The 13,822-nt window shown below is 41.2% G+C and overlaps 1 protein-coding gene across 2 annotated transcripts in view; it reads left to right on the top strand.

Moving 5' to 3' along the window:
- CILK1 (ciliogenesis associated kinase 1) overlaps window positions 1–13,822 on the top strand; it is a 73,971-nt gene that overhangs the window by 42,187 nt on the left and 17,962 nt on the right. Inside the window, exons 6-9 of one of the 2 annotated variants that reach the window (XM_004388727.2) lie at window positions 6,451–6,583; window positions 7,278–7,449; window positions 10,784–10,951; window positions 11,659–11,979. In XM_004388727.2, coding sequence (XP_004388784.1) covers window positions 6,451–6,583; window positions 7,278–7,449; window positions 10,784–10,951; window positions 11,659–11,979 — 794 coding nt within the window. The remainder of the gene's footprint in view (window positions 1–6,450; window positions 6,584–7,277; window positions 7,450–10,783; window positions 10,952–11,658; window positions 11,980–13,822) is intronic. The other variant, XM_023742662.1, reaches the window with a different exon arrangement.

The raw sequence follows: 13,822 nt of genomic DNA, 5'->3' as shown, positions 1-13,822 counted from the left end.
TTGTGAGATGCTTCACAGATTCATCATTGTTCTTTATCATTGCATAGTACTCCATTGTGTGTATGTACCATAGTTTGTTTATCCATTCATCTGTTAATGGGCATCTGGGTTTTTTCCATCTTTTTGCTATCGTGAACAATGCTGCAGTGAACATGGGTGTGCATATGTCTATTCATGTGATGGCTCTTATTTCTCTAGGATATATTCCTAGGGGTGGGATTGCTGGATCATATGGCATTTCTATTTCTAGCTTTCTGAGGAAGTGCCATATCATTTTCCAAAAACGGTTGTACCATTTGGAAGTGCCACATACCTTTAGAAACAATAATTTAGCCCAGCTAGAAGAGGAAAATGTCCCTCGGTGGTATAAACAGTTTGCACTCGACTGCTAACCTAAAGGTTGGTGGTTCCAACTCACACACTGGTATCGTGGAAGAAAAGGCCTGGCAGTCTGCTACCATTGAGATTACAACCAAGAAAACCTCATGCAGCAGTTGTACTGTGCACACATGGAGTCGCCATGAGTCAGAATCAACTCAACGGCAACTAACAACAACAGGAAAGGAGGAAGAGGAGTCCGCAAGGAGAGGGAGAGTTAATTTAGATTTTTAGGACCAAAACCACAAATCAAGATTTTGCTATACAGATTGAGAGGGAAAGAGTAGAGCTTGACAGTATATCAGCTATGACACATTTCTTGGTAGGATTGTGAATAATTCAACCACCACCACCACTACCCGTTTACTCAGTTTTCACATCTGTTCAGTAAGAAAATGATGTCTGTCATTTCTTTTTTCACTGGACTGTTTTTAATACTTTCAGTTTCTACCAAGAGAGATCATGGTATCATAGTTCATATATTTTCAGGGTTTGTGGGATTCTTTATAGATGCATCGACAAAAGATCACTCTTAACTACTTACATCTTTACACATTCTTAAGCCAGTTCCAAGATGAGAGCATACAATCAGGCCTTCTGGGAGCTGCAGGGAGCTCTGAAGAACAGAATGTCCAACCACAATGACTCAGTTATACCAAGTCATAGAGCAGACATCACCCATTCTGGTGGGCGTTGATAATCTTTATTTAATTAGGCTGATAATAAGCCATCCAATTTTGTCCACATCAGAAATGCTTTTGTTTCATTTTAAAGGCCCTTCTTGACTAATATTGAAGTACTGTTTACATTTGTTCAGTTAACAGCTTCAAGTCAAGTTCTTAGTATAATTAAGACTTAGTTCATTATTAATTTAAGATGCTTCAAGGAATTGGTATGTGGAAGGCCATTAGGTGTGTCTATATCTATATCTATATATCTGTATCTGGAATCCCTGGGTGGTGCAGTCGATTAACTTGCTGAGCTGCTAACTGAAAGGTTAGTACCTCGAGTCCACTCAGAGATACCTCAGAAGAAAGGTCTGCTGATCTACTTCCAAAAAATCAGCCATTGGTAACCCTATGGAGCTTGGTTCTACTCTGACACAGGTGGGGTCACCATGAGTCAGTCGACTCGATGGCAGCTGGTTATTGGTTATATCTATATCTATCTATCTCTACCTATCAATCTACATGTATACATACACACACATATACAATGGCAGGATCAAGAATGAAGTAATGAAATGTATTCTTTTTCATATACATACTTATATATATACATACAAACACACATACATACATATTGTCTTAGGTATTAGTGCTGCTATAACAAAAATACCACAAGTGGGTGGCTTTAACAGAAATTTATTTTCTCACAGTTTAGGAGGCTAGAAGTCTGAATTCATGGTGCTGGATCTAGAGGAAGGCTTTCTCTGGAGGAAAGTCCTTGTTTCTTCTGAGCTTCTGCTCCTGGTCAATCTTCATGTGGCTTGGCATTTCTCTTCCCCCTATCTCTGCTTCTTTAGCTTGCTTGTTTAATCTCTTTTATATCTTTAAAAAAAAAAAAAAAAGACTCAAACTACGCCCTACATTAACCCTGTCTCATAAACATAACAAAGATAACCCATTCCCAAATGGGATTACAACCACAGACATAGAGGCTAGGATTTACAACACGTATTTTGGAGGGACAATTAAATCCATAGCACATATATACATAGATGCTCTAAAACTAGCAAAATGGTGTGCTTATCTCTAATCTAAACCAGGTCTAGCTCCTTTGTACTAATCCATGCCTTGTTGTTGGGTGCCATGGAGTTGATTCCGACTCATAGTGACGCCATGTGACAGAGTAGAACAGAAAGGCTGTAATCTTAATGGAGGCAGGTTGCTAGGTCTTTTCTTCCACAGAGTGCTGGGTGGGTTCGAATCACAAACATTTCTCTTAAGCGTTGCGCCACCAGGGCTTCTCATCCATGCCCTGGGTTATGGAAAATAGAAGCAGAAGCAGTCTTGTTGGTGGGAAGGAAGTACTTCCTCTTTTCTCTAGTGGTGCTCTTGAATGCATGTGATCACTTCTGTACCTTTAGCCCCTTCCAAGCACACTGGGTTCCAGGCTTTGTAATTATATTCAGTTTGTCCACCTTAACCAGGCATTCACCTTGCAGACTCATTATGCCATAATGCTATCCAGTTGGAACTTCTTTCCATAATATACAACATTTAGTACATTTTCACATATAGCCACACCACAATCACCTGTTCCCCTTCCTAGAGCAGAGAGAGTCTTTGGAAAATAAATGTAATCCTTCTGGAACTCTCTGTGATGTGGACTTTTAGCTCTGAGGCCACATTACCTCCCCCCGCCCCCAATCACACTACTTCAGGGTCATCGCTCTTCTCTCTCAGTTCTCTGTTGATCTCTAGTGAGATTTCCTTCCTTCTACCATCCCAACAGCTCTGGTCTGTTGTCTCTTGCCCCTGCCTGGATGGGCTCAGACAGATTTGTCACCATTAAGCTCCTTCATGTTCCCTACAAAGTTATCCCAGTACTTTGTTCAATCAACAACAAGAATGTATTTGGAGACTACCATGTGCCTGCCACTATGCTAGGCATTCAGAAGAAATATAAATGTGGTCTCTACCCTTACAGTGAGTCCATCTAAGTAGTGAGAAAATGTTAACATACATGAAAACGATACAACTGTACTCAAAAGTTCAGAGGGGAGGACCTATAAAGTCCGTGAAGGCAAGAACCAGGTCCATTTGGGTTGCTTCTGAATCCACAAAGCCTAACCCAGTACCAGCCCTGGAGCAGACTCTCCATGAGTATTTGTTGGTAGAAAGAATGAATGAAGGTGGCTAGTACCTTAGAATGGCTTCATGGAGGAGGGGAAACTCGAAACAGATCTTGAAGGAGCCAAAGATTGGGATTGATGTAGATAGAAAGGAACTAGGGTCATACATTATTAATGGGAATAAGTACAATAACCCTAGAAGAAATGAGGAATTTCACCTGATGAGAACACAATTTATACATATTGATAAGTATTGGAAATATGTGTATCTTTTTGGGTAGAATGAAAGGATATTGAATGAAAGGAGTTCAGGCTTATTAAAAACTAAAAAGGAGCCACTGAAGATTTTTCTGGTCTGGATGGGAGAATGACAAGGGAAAGACAGTGTTTAAATTCTCAGGATGAGTGAGAATTAGGAGAAGTTGGTATAAGGAAAACCTGTTATAAAGTGGTGATGCAGGGTAAATGAATAATTTCTTTTATAAGGATCAGCACAAAGCTGGTTCCTATGAGGCTGAGGTTAAAGATGTCCCAAATGTCCAACTTTTCTAAGTTGCTGTACCACTCCATCTCTAATATCAACTACTCTTCTCCTGCAGTCTTTGGGTTCTGTAATTTGCTGCAATGTCTCATAGAACTCACAAAGTGTACTTACAATTGAGTGGTTTATTAGGGAAGTAACAGGGAACAACCTGGGATCAGAAACGACTCAGGATACAGTTCTTCTTCTATCAGGACAGCTTCTTCTGAGCCATGCCCAAAGGCAGGCGTCTCTCCAGTCTCTTAGCCTCTTGGTCTCACCTCTGCCCTGCTCAGGCATTTGTTACAAAGCTACTAGTTCCATGGGTCAGCAAGCCCCACAGCAGCCATTTCATGCCACTATTGTTCTTGTGACCGCTGCACCACTGTCTCTCACTGTCTTCCATGTTACAGCTCTCTATCTCCTGGGTCTAGGAGGTTCTCAACACAGGGACCCCAGGTCCAAAGGACGTGCTTCACTCTCATCTCTTCTTGGTGGTAGTGAGGTCCCCCCCGTCCACCTCTGGGTTGGCTCACTTAGGCCTAGCGGGATGGCAAAACTGACCAATCCCCTAGTTAGGGTTCCATACACCTTATTTGCATTATTAGCAAGTTGTCCAATCCCCTTGGTGGCCACAAGCACCTCATTTGCATAGCCCCACCTAGTCATTTGGTGGAAGTCACAAGATCATGACAAGAAAGGCCAACTAAAAGCAATCCATTGCACCACACAGGGCTAGGCAAGGATTTGGGAGGGAGCAGTGAGAAAGAGCAGGAATGGCCAGATGTGAGATACTTTAATAGAAAATGCAGCACAGTTCCAAGACTGGAGAAGGATGGAGCCAATGTAACTACAAGGTACTGGGATATCTTATTAAAGATTCAGGAAAAAGAGATGATTTGGGAGAGGAGAAAAAAGATTTTGGACGTGTTGATTGGGGTACGACAGTAACATCCAACTTATATCCTATTAGAGACATTGGTCTAGAGAAGGGTAGAGAAGGCACATTAGAGATACAGATTTGAGCATTATCAGGATAGAGGTTTTTAAGGTACAGTGTAGATCTTCAGTGATGCTGATTAATTTCTCCCATAATGTGCTAACTGGAATCCAGCTTTCACAACATTGATGATGATAGCACATTACAAATAACGCTATCAGCAGTATTATCTGAGTTGTTTTTCCAATATCGATGTCTCATGGAGATTTAGAGTCACATAGAATGGTGTCTGTCTGTGTTGGTGATACTCTCAAGATTGCCATGTTGCATATTTTCTACATGAATCCCCAGGGCTCTGCCATAGCTGAGGCAGGCTTCCCATTTGATGTAGTTCATGATGTGAGCTGCAGATGTACCTTTGTGCTTCTTTGTAAGGCAAAGTAGTAAATATTTAACATTTACACATTTGTTGCAGTGCTCCCCAGAATCTCAGATATGAGCAGATAGGTCATATTCCTAAATCCTTTATTTTTTAAGCAAAAATGATACGTGTTTCTGCTGTGGTATCACTTCTCAGTATCCATAAGAAATGGTTTTAATCTCAAATTCTTTCTGACTGACTTGAGCAGGGTAGGAATGATATTTTTTCCTGGAATGACAATTTCTTTTCGCAAAGTTATCTTACCCCATAACTGTATTGATATATTATTTTAGAATTTTATCTATTTTGCTGTTGTTCGTTGAGAATATACACAGCAAAACATATACCAATTTAACAGTTTTTACATGTACAATTCAGTGACATTGATTACATTTTTCCAGTTATATAACTATTCTCACTCTCCTTTTCTGAGTTGTTCCTCCCCCATTAACATAAACTAACTGCCCCCTAAGGTTCCTATCTAATCTTTTGAGTTACTGTTGTCAGTATGATCAAATATACATAGATCTTAAAAGGGCATAATGCTCAAGGCAGACTTTTTTAACTAGTGAAGCTTAACTTATTTGGTTTTAAGAAGACTTCAGGGGATATTTTTGGTTTAAGTTTTAAAGATTATCTCAGGGCAATAGTTTCAGGTGTTCATCCAGCCTCCGTGGCTTCAAAAGCTGGAGTCCATAAGAATTTTAAATTCTGTGCTACATTTTCCCCCTTTTGATCAGGATTCTTCTACAGAATCTTTGATCAAAATGTTCCGTAATGGTAACCAGGCACCATCCATTTCTTCTAGTCCCATGGCAAAGGAGGCAGTTGTTCATGGAGGCAATTAGCCACACATTCCATATTATCCTCTTATTCCTGACTCTCCTTCCTTTGTTGCTCCAGGTGAATAAATTGTTGTGCCTTGGATGGACACTTGCAAAGCTTTTAAGACATCAGGAACTATGCAACCAACTAGGAGGTAGAATAGAACTAACTAAACACGTTATTAAGCCAATTAAGTGGGATGTCCCATGAAACCATGACCCTAAACCTGTAAACCAAGGAACCAAATCCCATGAAGTGTCTGATTGTACATAAGCAGCCTCATCAGCTATTGAGTATTGTTATTTTAAAAGAAGTTTTTACTCTCAGAAAAAAATTACCAAGATCAAATTTTGAATGATTTTACATTTTGAATTCATCAAAGGAAAATGAATGAAGTCATGTAGAGAGGCCCAAAGGACTCTACATTATCAGCAGGATGGTTATGTAGAGCCTTCTGTGTCGTGCCAGGCTACTTTTTAAATTATAGTTGTTATGAAAAGAGTGATACAGCTGCGAAGAGTAATGCAGGAGCAAACCTACCTTTGACTCCTTCTCCACTGTCTCCACAGGCTTCTTCCATCGGGACTTAAAACCCGAGAACCTCCTCTGCATGGGACCTGAACTTGTGAAAATTGCAGACTTTGGATTGGCCCGAGAAATCCGATCAAGACCTCCATACACAGACTATGTATCTACCAGATGGTGCATACTGTTTTTCTCACAATTATTTAATTGCATTTTTTAAAAAAACGATACCATTATACTGAAGGTAATGTTAGAGTCACAAGTATTAACTTTTCACTAAGAGAAGCAGTGCAGTTGGAAACACGTATTTGTTGGTAGGTTGGCATTGTATGAGGTTAAAAGCTTATGCTGTAATTAATATGAAAAAGCAACCCATTATGCTTTTTCATAATATAAATAATGTTTTATATACAGGCCTTCCTGAGGATACTTTCCCAAGAGTTACGTAAAAGATCACACTCTCCATAAACCTGTGTGGAAAACCAGCTAATTGCTATTTTTAAAACTTTGAGACGCTATTTGATTTAAGCAGTTTGCCATGACCAAGAAATAGCCTACATTCAGCAAGTTGTGTTCTCTCTCTCTTTGTCTTTCTCTCTCTCTCTCTCTCTGTGTGTGTGTGTGCGTGTGTTTCTCAAAGATACTGCAAGACAGCTGGAAGAATCCTGTACGGAAATACTATGAAATGGAGAAGTACTAGTTTGCCATAGCAGCCATGGCAGTTGCCAACTCCTCCATAAGTCTGTGAACCACACTGAACTAGATAGAAAACAGAAATGTATCAACTTTCTTTCTGAGACTTGGCTATATTACTTAATTTAATTTCTGACCAGTGAAAGCAATGGTGAGCAGTTAACATTTGTCCCCCCAGGTACAGGGCTCCAGAAGTGCTCCTGAGGTCTACCAACTACAGCTCCCCCATTGACATCTGGGCCGTGGGCTGCATCATGGCAGAAGTGTACACTCTGAGGCCACTCTTCCCTGGGGCCAGTGAAATTGACACCATATTCAAAATTTGCCAAGTGCTGGGGACACCGAAAAAGGTAATGATGTAGAATGAAAGAAGGTCTGTGAGACGAGCCAGCAGGTTCCTGTACTCTTTCCTCAACCCCTGGGCAGCACTGGCACTGTTGATCATCTGCTCAGTCTAGAATCTTCCTTTTGGCCTCATAAATTCTCCACTGCCCATGCTGTCTGACGCTGCTGGCTTCCTTTCTTCCTTCTGCTCTTAATTATGCTATGTTATGTCATGGTAGCCTCTGCTTTTTTTTTTTTTTTTTAAATCCCAAATAATTTTTTTTTTTTTAATTTTTTTAACTTGTGCTTCAGGTGAAAGTTTACAGCTCAAGTTAATTTCTCATACGAAAATTTGCACATGTATTGTTATGTGACACTAGTTGCAACCCCTATAATGTGACAGCACACTCCCCCTTTCCACCCTGGGTTTCCCGTGTCTCTCCAACCAGCTCCTTTTTATTTTTTATTTTTAATCGATGGTTGCCTCTGCTTTTCTCTGTGTCATCTCACCTCTTTTGCAGAGCTTCATGGCTACAACGTTTATATCTATTCAGAAGTCTGCTAAATGTAATCTGTAGCCCTCACATCCTTTTTTTATTGCTCTATTCACATAATTAGAATTATCTATGGGCTTTCTCCCTAACTCTCTCACTCTCACCTCAAACTCAACAAACACATCTGAAAAAAATTACTTTTTGTTGGCCACCAAACTAGCTTCCTTCTTTAATTCCCCATTTCTGTCTCTGGGTCCATCATAATCCCAGAGCCCCAGCCTTTCAGGTTGAGTGTTTGCTTTACCTTCTCTCTTACCCATAACTCCCCCTTTGCCCTAATCCAAGCAGCTAGTCGGTAAATCCTGTTGACACTCCTTGCATAACATCTCTCACATGGGTCTCATCCTTTCAAGACCAACTGCCACCATCACAGATTGGGCCATGACCTCCCACGCATGTCTGGGCAGTATCTTCTCAGTCTTTCTGCCTTCAAGCCCTTTCCCTCTAGTATCTTTCAGTCTGAGGCCTGTTCATCCTCCTAAAGAACAGCTCTGGTACTGTCCTCCCCTCCTAAAAGTATTTGTTGACTCACCATTGCCCAGCTGCCTTAACTCCCTTTCCTTACCCCACTGTGTACCTCTTGGCTATATGCCCTGGAATTCCTCCATTCTGTGCCTCTGCATGTACACCCTCTGCCTGGAGTCAGCATCTCTCACGTGACCCAATTCCACTTCTCTTCCAAGGCCCCTCTGTAATCTACCTTCTCACTGTTTCTCTGACCTCCCTCTTTTTCACTTGCCATTGTCACCTCCTCACTGATCTTCCTGCCCCCGTCTAACACTCTCCAGTCCATTCTGCACACCTAAGATACTCTCCTGCATAGCTGGCAGTACTGCCTGACATTATATTATAAACCCACTGCCGGCGAGTAGATTCCGACTCGTAGCGACCCTGTAGGACAGAGTAGAACTGCCCGATAGGGTTTCCAAGACTGTAGTCTTTACAGAAGCAGACTGCCACATCTTTCTCCCATGGAGCAGCTGGTGGGTTTGAACTGCTGACCTTTCAGTTAGCCGAGTACTTAACCACTGTGCCACCAGGGCTACCTCATTATGTTATAGACTTACTTAAAATAAAAAAACAAAAAACAAACCCATTGCCATTGAGTCTATTCCAACTCATAGAGACCTTATAGTACAGAGTGGAACTGCCCCATAGGGTTTCCGAGGTGTGGCTGATGGATTTGGTTAGAAGCTGAGCTCTTAACCACTGTGCCACCAGGGCTCCATAGACTTAATTATTTGGTAGTTATTTGCCCACCCCTAGAATAGAAGCTCCATGAGGGCAGGGACTCTGCTTTACTCACTACTTATTCCCTGTGCCTAGAACAGTGTTTGGCACATACTAAGTCTACGGTAAATACTTGCTTAAGAATCAGTGAATCAAATGCACCCTAAAGTCCAGAGCCTTTACCATGGCATGCAAGGCACAAGTTGCCTGACCCAGCCTTTCGTGCCATTCTCTCTCCTGCCACTCCCCCCAACTATTTAAGTACACTCTGCCTGTTACGCCTCTGTACCTTTGCATGTGCCATTTTCTTTGCCTGGATTGTCTGTCCCCTTGGTCGGCATGAAGGCTGGGTAATAGTGGAAAAGATCATGAGTTTGCCACCAACTTTATACCCTTTACACAAGAAAGTCTTATCTACCCAGCTCACGTGTCACATTTAGGAAGCTGTGCCTGAACTTATTGAGATCTTAGAAGCTCTAGACCCTCATATTACTCCATGCATGCTGTGTTCTGTGTCATTAATATCATTAATGCAATTATCTGTGTACATATCTGTTTCCTGGACCATAAGCTCATTCAGTTAAAGATTTGTCTTTGTTTATGTGTATGCTAGTTCCACTGCTGGCATAAGAAATGTTTTAATCATTTGAATGGATCACTAATGCCACCTCCTCAACAAGATGTCCAGAGTCCCCTGCTGGAATCTCTCCCTCTCCTGGATACTTGTATCTGTACCTCTCTGGTGACCTTTGTCACCTTTTACTCTGTATCATCATTATTTTTCAATAAATGTCTTATTTTTTCTCTTAGCCAGTAATATCCTTAAGGGCAGGATTTTTACTGGATTCTTTTGGATACCCAACAGCACTAAGCATGTAGCAAGCACGCAATAAATATCTAAGTGAATGAATAAGTGGGATTGCTATACATAGAGCTACTTTGCTTTAAAAAAAGAGAGAAGCAGTTATATCAGGATGTGTTTTGTAAAATAATAGAATGTTAGAACCAGAAGGAGCCCTAGAGACCATTTGTTCAGCATTTTCCATCATTTGTTCTAGCATTTAGGGTCTCATAGGTACAACACATGAGAAACTGGGGAGCTTAAGACTGGGTAAAGCAGTTTTCCCTACTGCAGGACTTCTCAGAACCTTAATGTATGTTTTGAATCATCAAGATGGGGATTAATACTATGTAAGTTTTCACAGATGTATTTGACCAGGAACAAGGAATTTTGTTTTCCTCACAAAAATATCTGTTAATAGTTTCCAAAAGCTCTGTCCCATGGAACACAGTTGGGAAAAGTCTAATTTGGTTCAAACCCAAAGAGATGGACTTTCTTGTGTAAAGGGTATAAAGTTGGTGGCAAACTCATGATGTTTTCCACTATTACCCAGCCTTCATGTTCTTTTTCATCTCTTATTAGTATACCCCTCTGTTTAATCACACACAGTGCCACAGTAGTGAATGTGGGTATGGTAACAGAATGATTGCCTCTCCATTATGGGCACTCATGCCTGGATATAAACTCCTGTCGCAGTGATTGGCTGAGTGAGATCTTCTATCTTTTTTCTTTCAGACCGACTGGCCTGAGGGCTACCAACTTTCAAGTGCTATGAACTTCCGCTGGCCCCAGTGTGTACCCAATAATTTAAAGACCCTGGTTCCAAATGCTGGCAGTGAAGCAATTCAGCTCATGAGAGACATGCTTCAGTGGGATCCCAAGAAACGACCAACAGCTAGTCAGGTTTTCTTCCATTTTCTTCTATTTGATAGGTTTCTTATGAAGTTCTACCAAACTAAATAATTTCTACAAGTCTCGTGTGAAGTATTTTATTTGGTAGTGTGAGTGGAAAATAGTATCAAATGCCACTAAAGGTGTACTATATAAGGTATATAAACTTAAAATAGTTTGAAACATATCGTGTGTAGTTAAAGGTTTAAACAATATAATCGTTTTGAAAATTGGAATACAATCCATATGATACATCACCATATATGTGCACATAAAAATAAACGGCTCTATCTATCTGTGTTTGGAGAATGTTTTTAAGTATATTATCTTTGAGTTAAGACTATTTAGCATTTCGTCATGAATCTGTTTTATAGTTAGTTTGGGCTAAAAAAGGCCCCTGGGTGGCACAAATGGTTTGCACTCAACTTCTAGCCTAATGGTTGGAGGTTTGAACTCACCCAGTGGTGCCATGGAAGAAAGGCTTGGCAATCTTCTTCCGTAAAGACTACAGCTGAGAAAACCCTATGAAACAGTTCTAGTCTGTAACATATGAGGTCATCACAATTCAGAATTGATTCCAACTCAATGGCAATGGGTTTTGGTTTTTTTGGGCTAAGAAACTAGTAAGCTGGTCACATGAAATAGACCCCAGTAATCCTGATGGTATTAGCCTTCCTGGCCAAACTTTTCTCCTAAAGCAGCGTTATTTGTCATTCCAGGCCCTTAGATATCCTTACTTTCAGATCGGGCACCCACTGGGCAGCACCACCCAGAACCTCCAAAATTCAGGAAAACCACAGAAGGACGTTCTGGAAAAGGCAGGCCCACCTCCTCACATTAAACCTGTCCCTCCTGCCCAACCCCCAGTCAAGCCACACACACGGATTTCTTCACGGCAACATCAAGCCAGCCAGCCCCCTCCACATCTCGTGTACCCCTACAAAGCAGAGGCCTCCAGGGCAGATCACCTGAGCCATCTCCAGGAAGACAAGCCAAGCCCGCTGCTTTTCCCATCCCTCCACCACAAGAACCCTCAGTCGGTAAGCCATGGAGAGTCACCACTGGGCTTTGTGTCTGACTTATTCCTCTTCTCACCCCACTTACTGTGTGAAGTATTTTTCAGTTTGTAAGGTCTAATTATAATAGATTTATCTTTGTAATCACATGGAATTGTGAAAAGAGCCTTGGCTTTTGATTGTTGTTGTGCTTAGGTGCCACCAAGTCGATTCTCAACTCATAGTGACCCATGTGACAGAGCAGAACTGCTCCATAGGGTTTTCTTGGCTGTACTCTCTATGGGAGCAGATCACCAGGTCTTTCTCCCACAGAGCTGCTGGGTGGGTTTGAATCACCAACCTTTTGCAGCCTAACGCTTAATCTTTGTGCCACCAGGGCTCCTTGGCTCTGGAGTAAGAAGATCTAAATTCAGGTTCTGGCTCTGTCTCTTCATAACGGTGCTACTTATGGGGGCAGCTGTGCTGTAGCGGTTGAGAGCTGGACTCTGCAATTGCCGGGGTCTCAAATCCCCACTCTGCAATTTAGTAGCCTGATGACATGTTACTTGGCCTCTCTCATTTTCACATCTGTAAAGTAAGAATAATATTAGTACCTACCTCATATAATTGTTTTGAAGACTAAATGAGTTAGTACTAGAAAATAATTTAGACTAGTAGCTGGCGCCTAGTTAACACTTGATAAATTGTTAGTCATTATTATTCATCCCTGTGGGCTCAGTTTCCTCGTCTGTAAAAGGAAGATCATAATGCATGTCTTGCCTACCAGACAGGATTGATCATGAGCCTTAAGGGTCATGATGCTTGTGAAAATGTTTTGAAAATCATAAAATGCCATGCTAATACTTACAGACTGTTATTCATATGAATGCAGTTCCTTTCTGAGCCCAGATCTTTCTTCTCCTCTTAGTCTGGCTTTCAACAGATTCAATAAAATGATAACCCAGCAGGGGAGTCTAGTTACCATAAGCTTTGTGATGCTGTATGAACCATCTATTTTCTAACACCTTTATGCAAAAATAATACATTTTCTGTCAACTAGTATTCACTGAAGGAGCCCTGGTAGCACAACGGTTAAGCACTCAGCTGTTAACCAAAAGGTTAGTGGTTCGAATCCACCCAGCAGCTTTACAGGAGAAGGACCTGGTGATCTGCTTCTGTAAAGATTATAGCCAAGAAAACCCTACGGGGCAGTTCTACTCTGTCACATGAGGTTGCTATGAGTTGGAATTGACAGCCCCCAACAACAGCAACAACAGTGTTCACTGAATGTTGACTCCCAGCTAGCACAATGTGAGATACTGAAAGAGGCTGCAGAGATGATCTCTCTAGGCTGTTAACTTTATCCCAATCTACAATTTGAAAATAGTATGTTAGGAAATTTCCTATGGTAGTTATTTCTGTACTTGAGAACATATCCAGGTCTTACTGGGTAGTCTGCTGTGAAGGCAAGGAAGAACTTATTTACATTGTTCTCTATAAAAGAGCAGGTTGACTGATGTCTTAACCACATTCTCTTATCTCTGCGTATGACAGTGTAAATCATGTTAACTCTTTCAGGGAATGAGAATGAGAGACCTAAGTAAGAATCCAGCCATTCTCCTTTTCACTTCATATATGAGAAGCATCTTAAATTCCTTTTTAAAAAAATCTTTGTTTTATACAACTTCATACCCCATTGGATGCAAACCAATGAAATCTGTCACGATGGACGAGACACAGAAGGGCTGGGGATGTGTTTTCCATGATTGCCCTTTCAGACAAGCAGTGCATCTTGGGGAATGATATGACAGGGATCTTCCTTTGTATAACAAAGGAGGTTCACATGAAAATTACTCATGAATGAGCTCCATTAATGCCAGGTATTGCT

The sequence above is a fragment of the Trichechus manatus genome, unplaced genomic scaffold (assembly GCF_000243295.1).
Source record: "Trichechus manatus latirostris isolate Lorelei unplaced genomic scaffold, TriManLat1.0 scaffold00215, whole genome shotgun sequence".
Taxonomy (NCBI): domain Eukaryota; kingdom Metazoa; phylum Chordata; class Mammalia; order Sirenia; family Trichechidae; genus Trichechus; species Trichechus manatus.
Note: the sequence above shows the minus strand (reverse complement) of the source record. Positions and strands in the feature narration are given on the sequence as shown.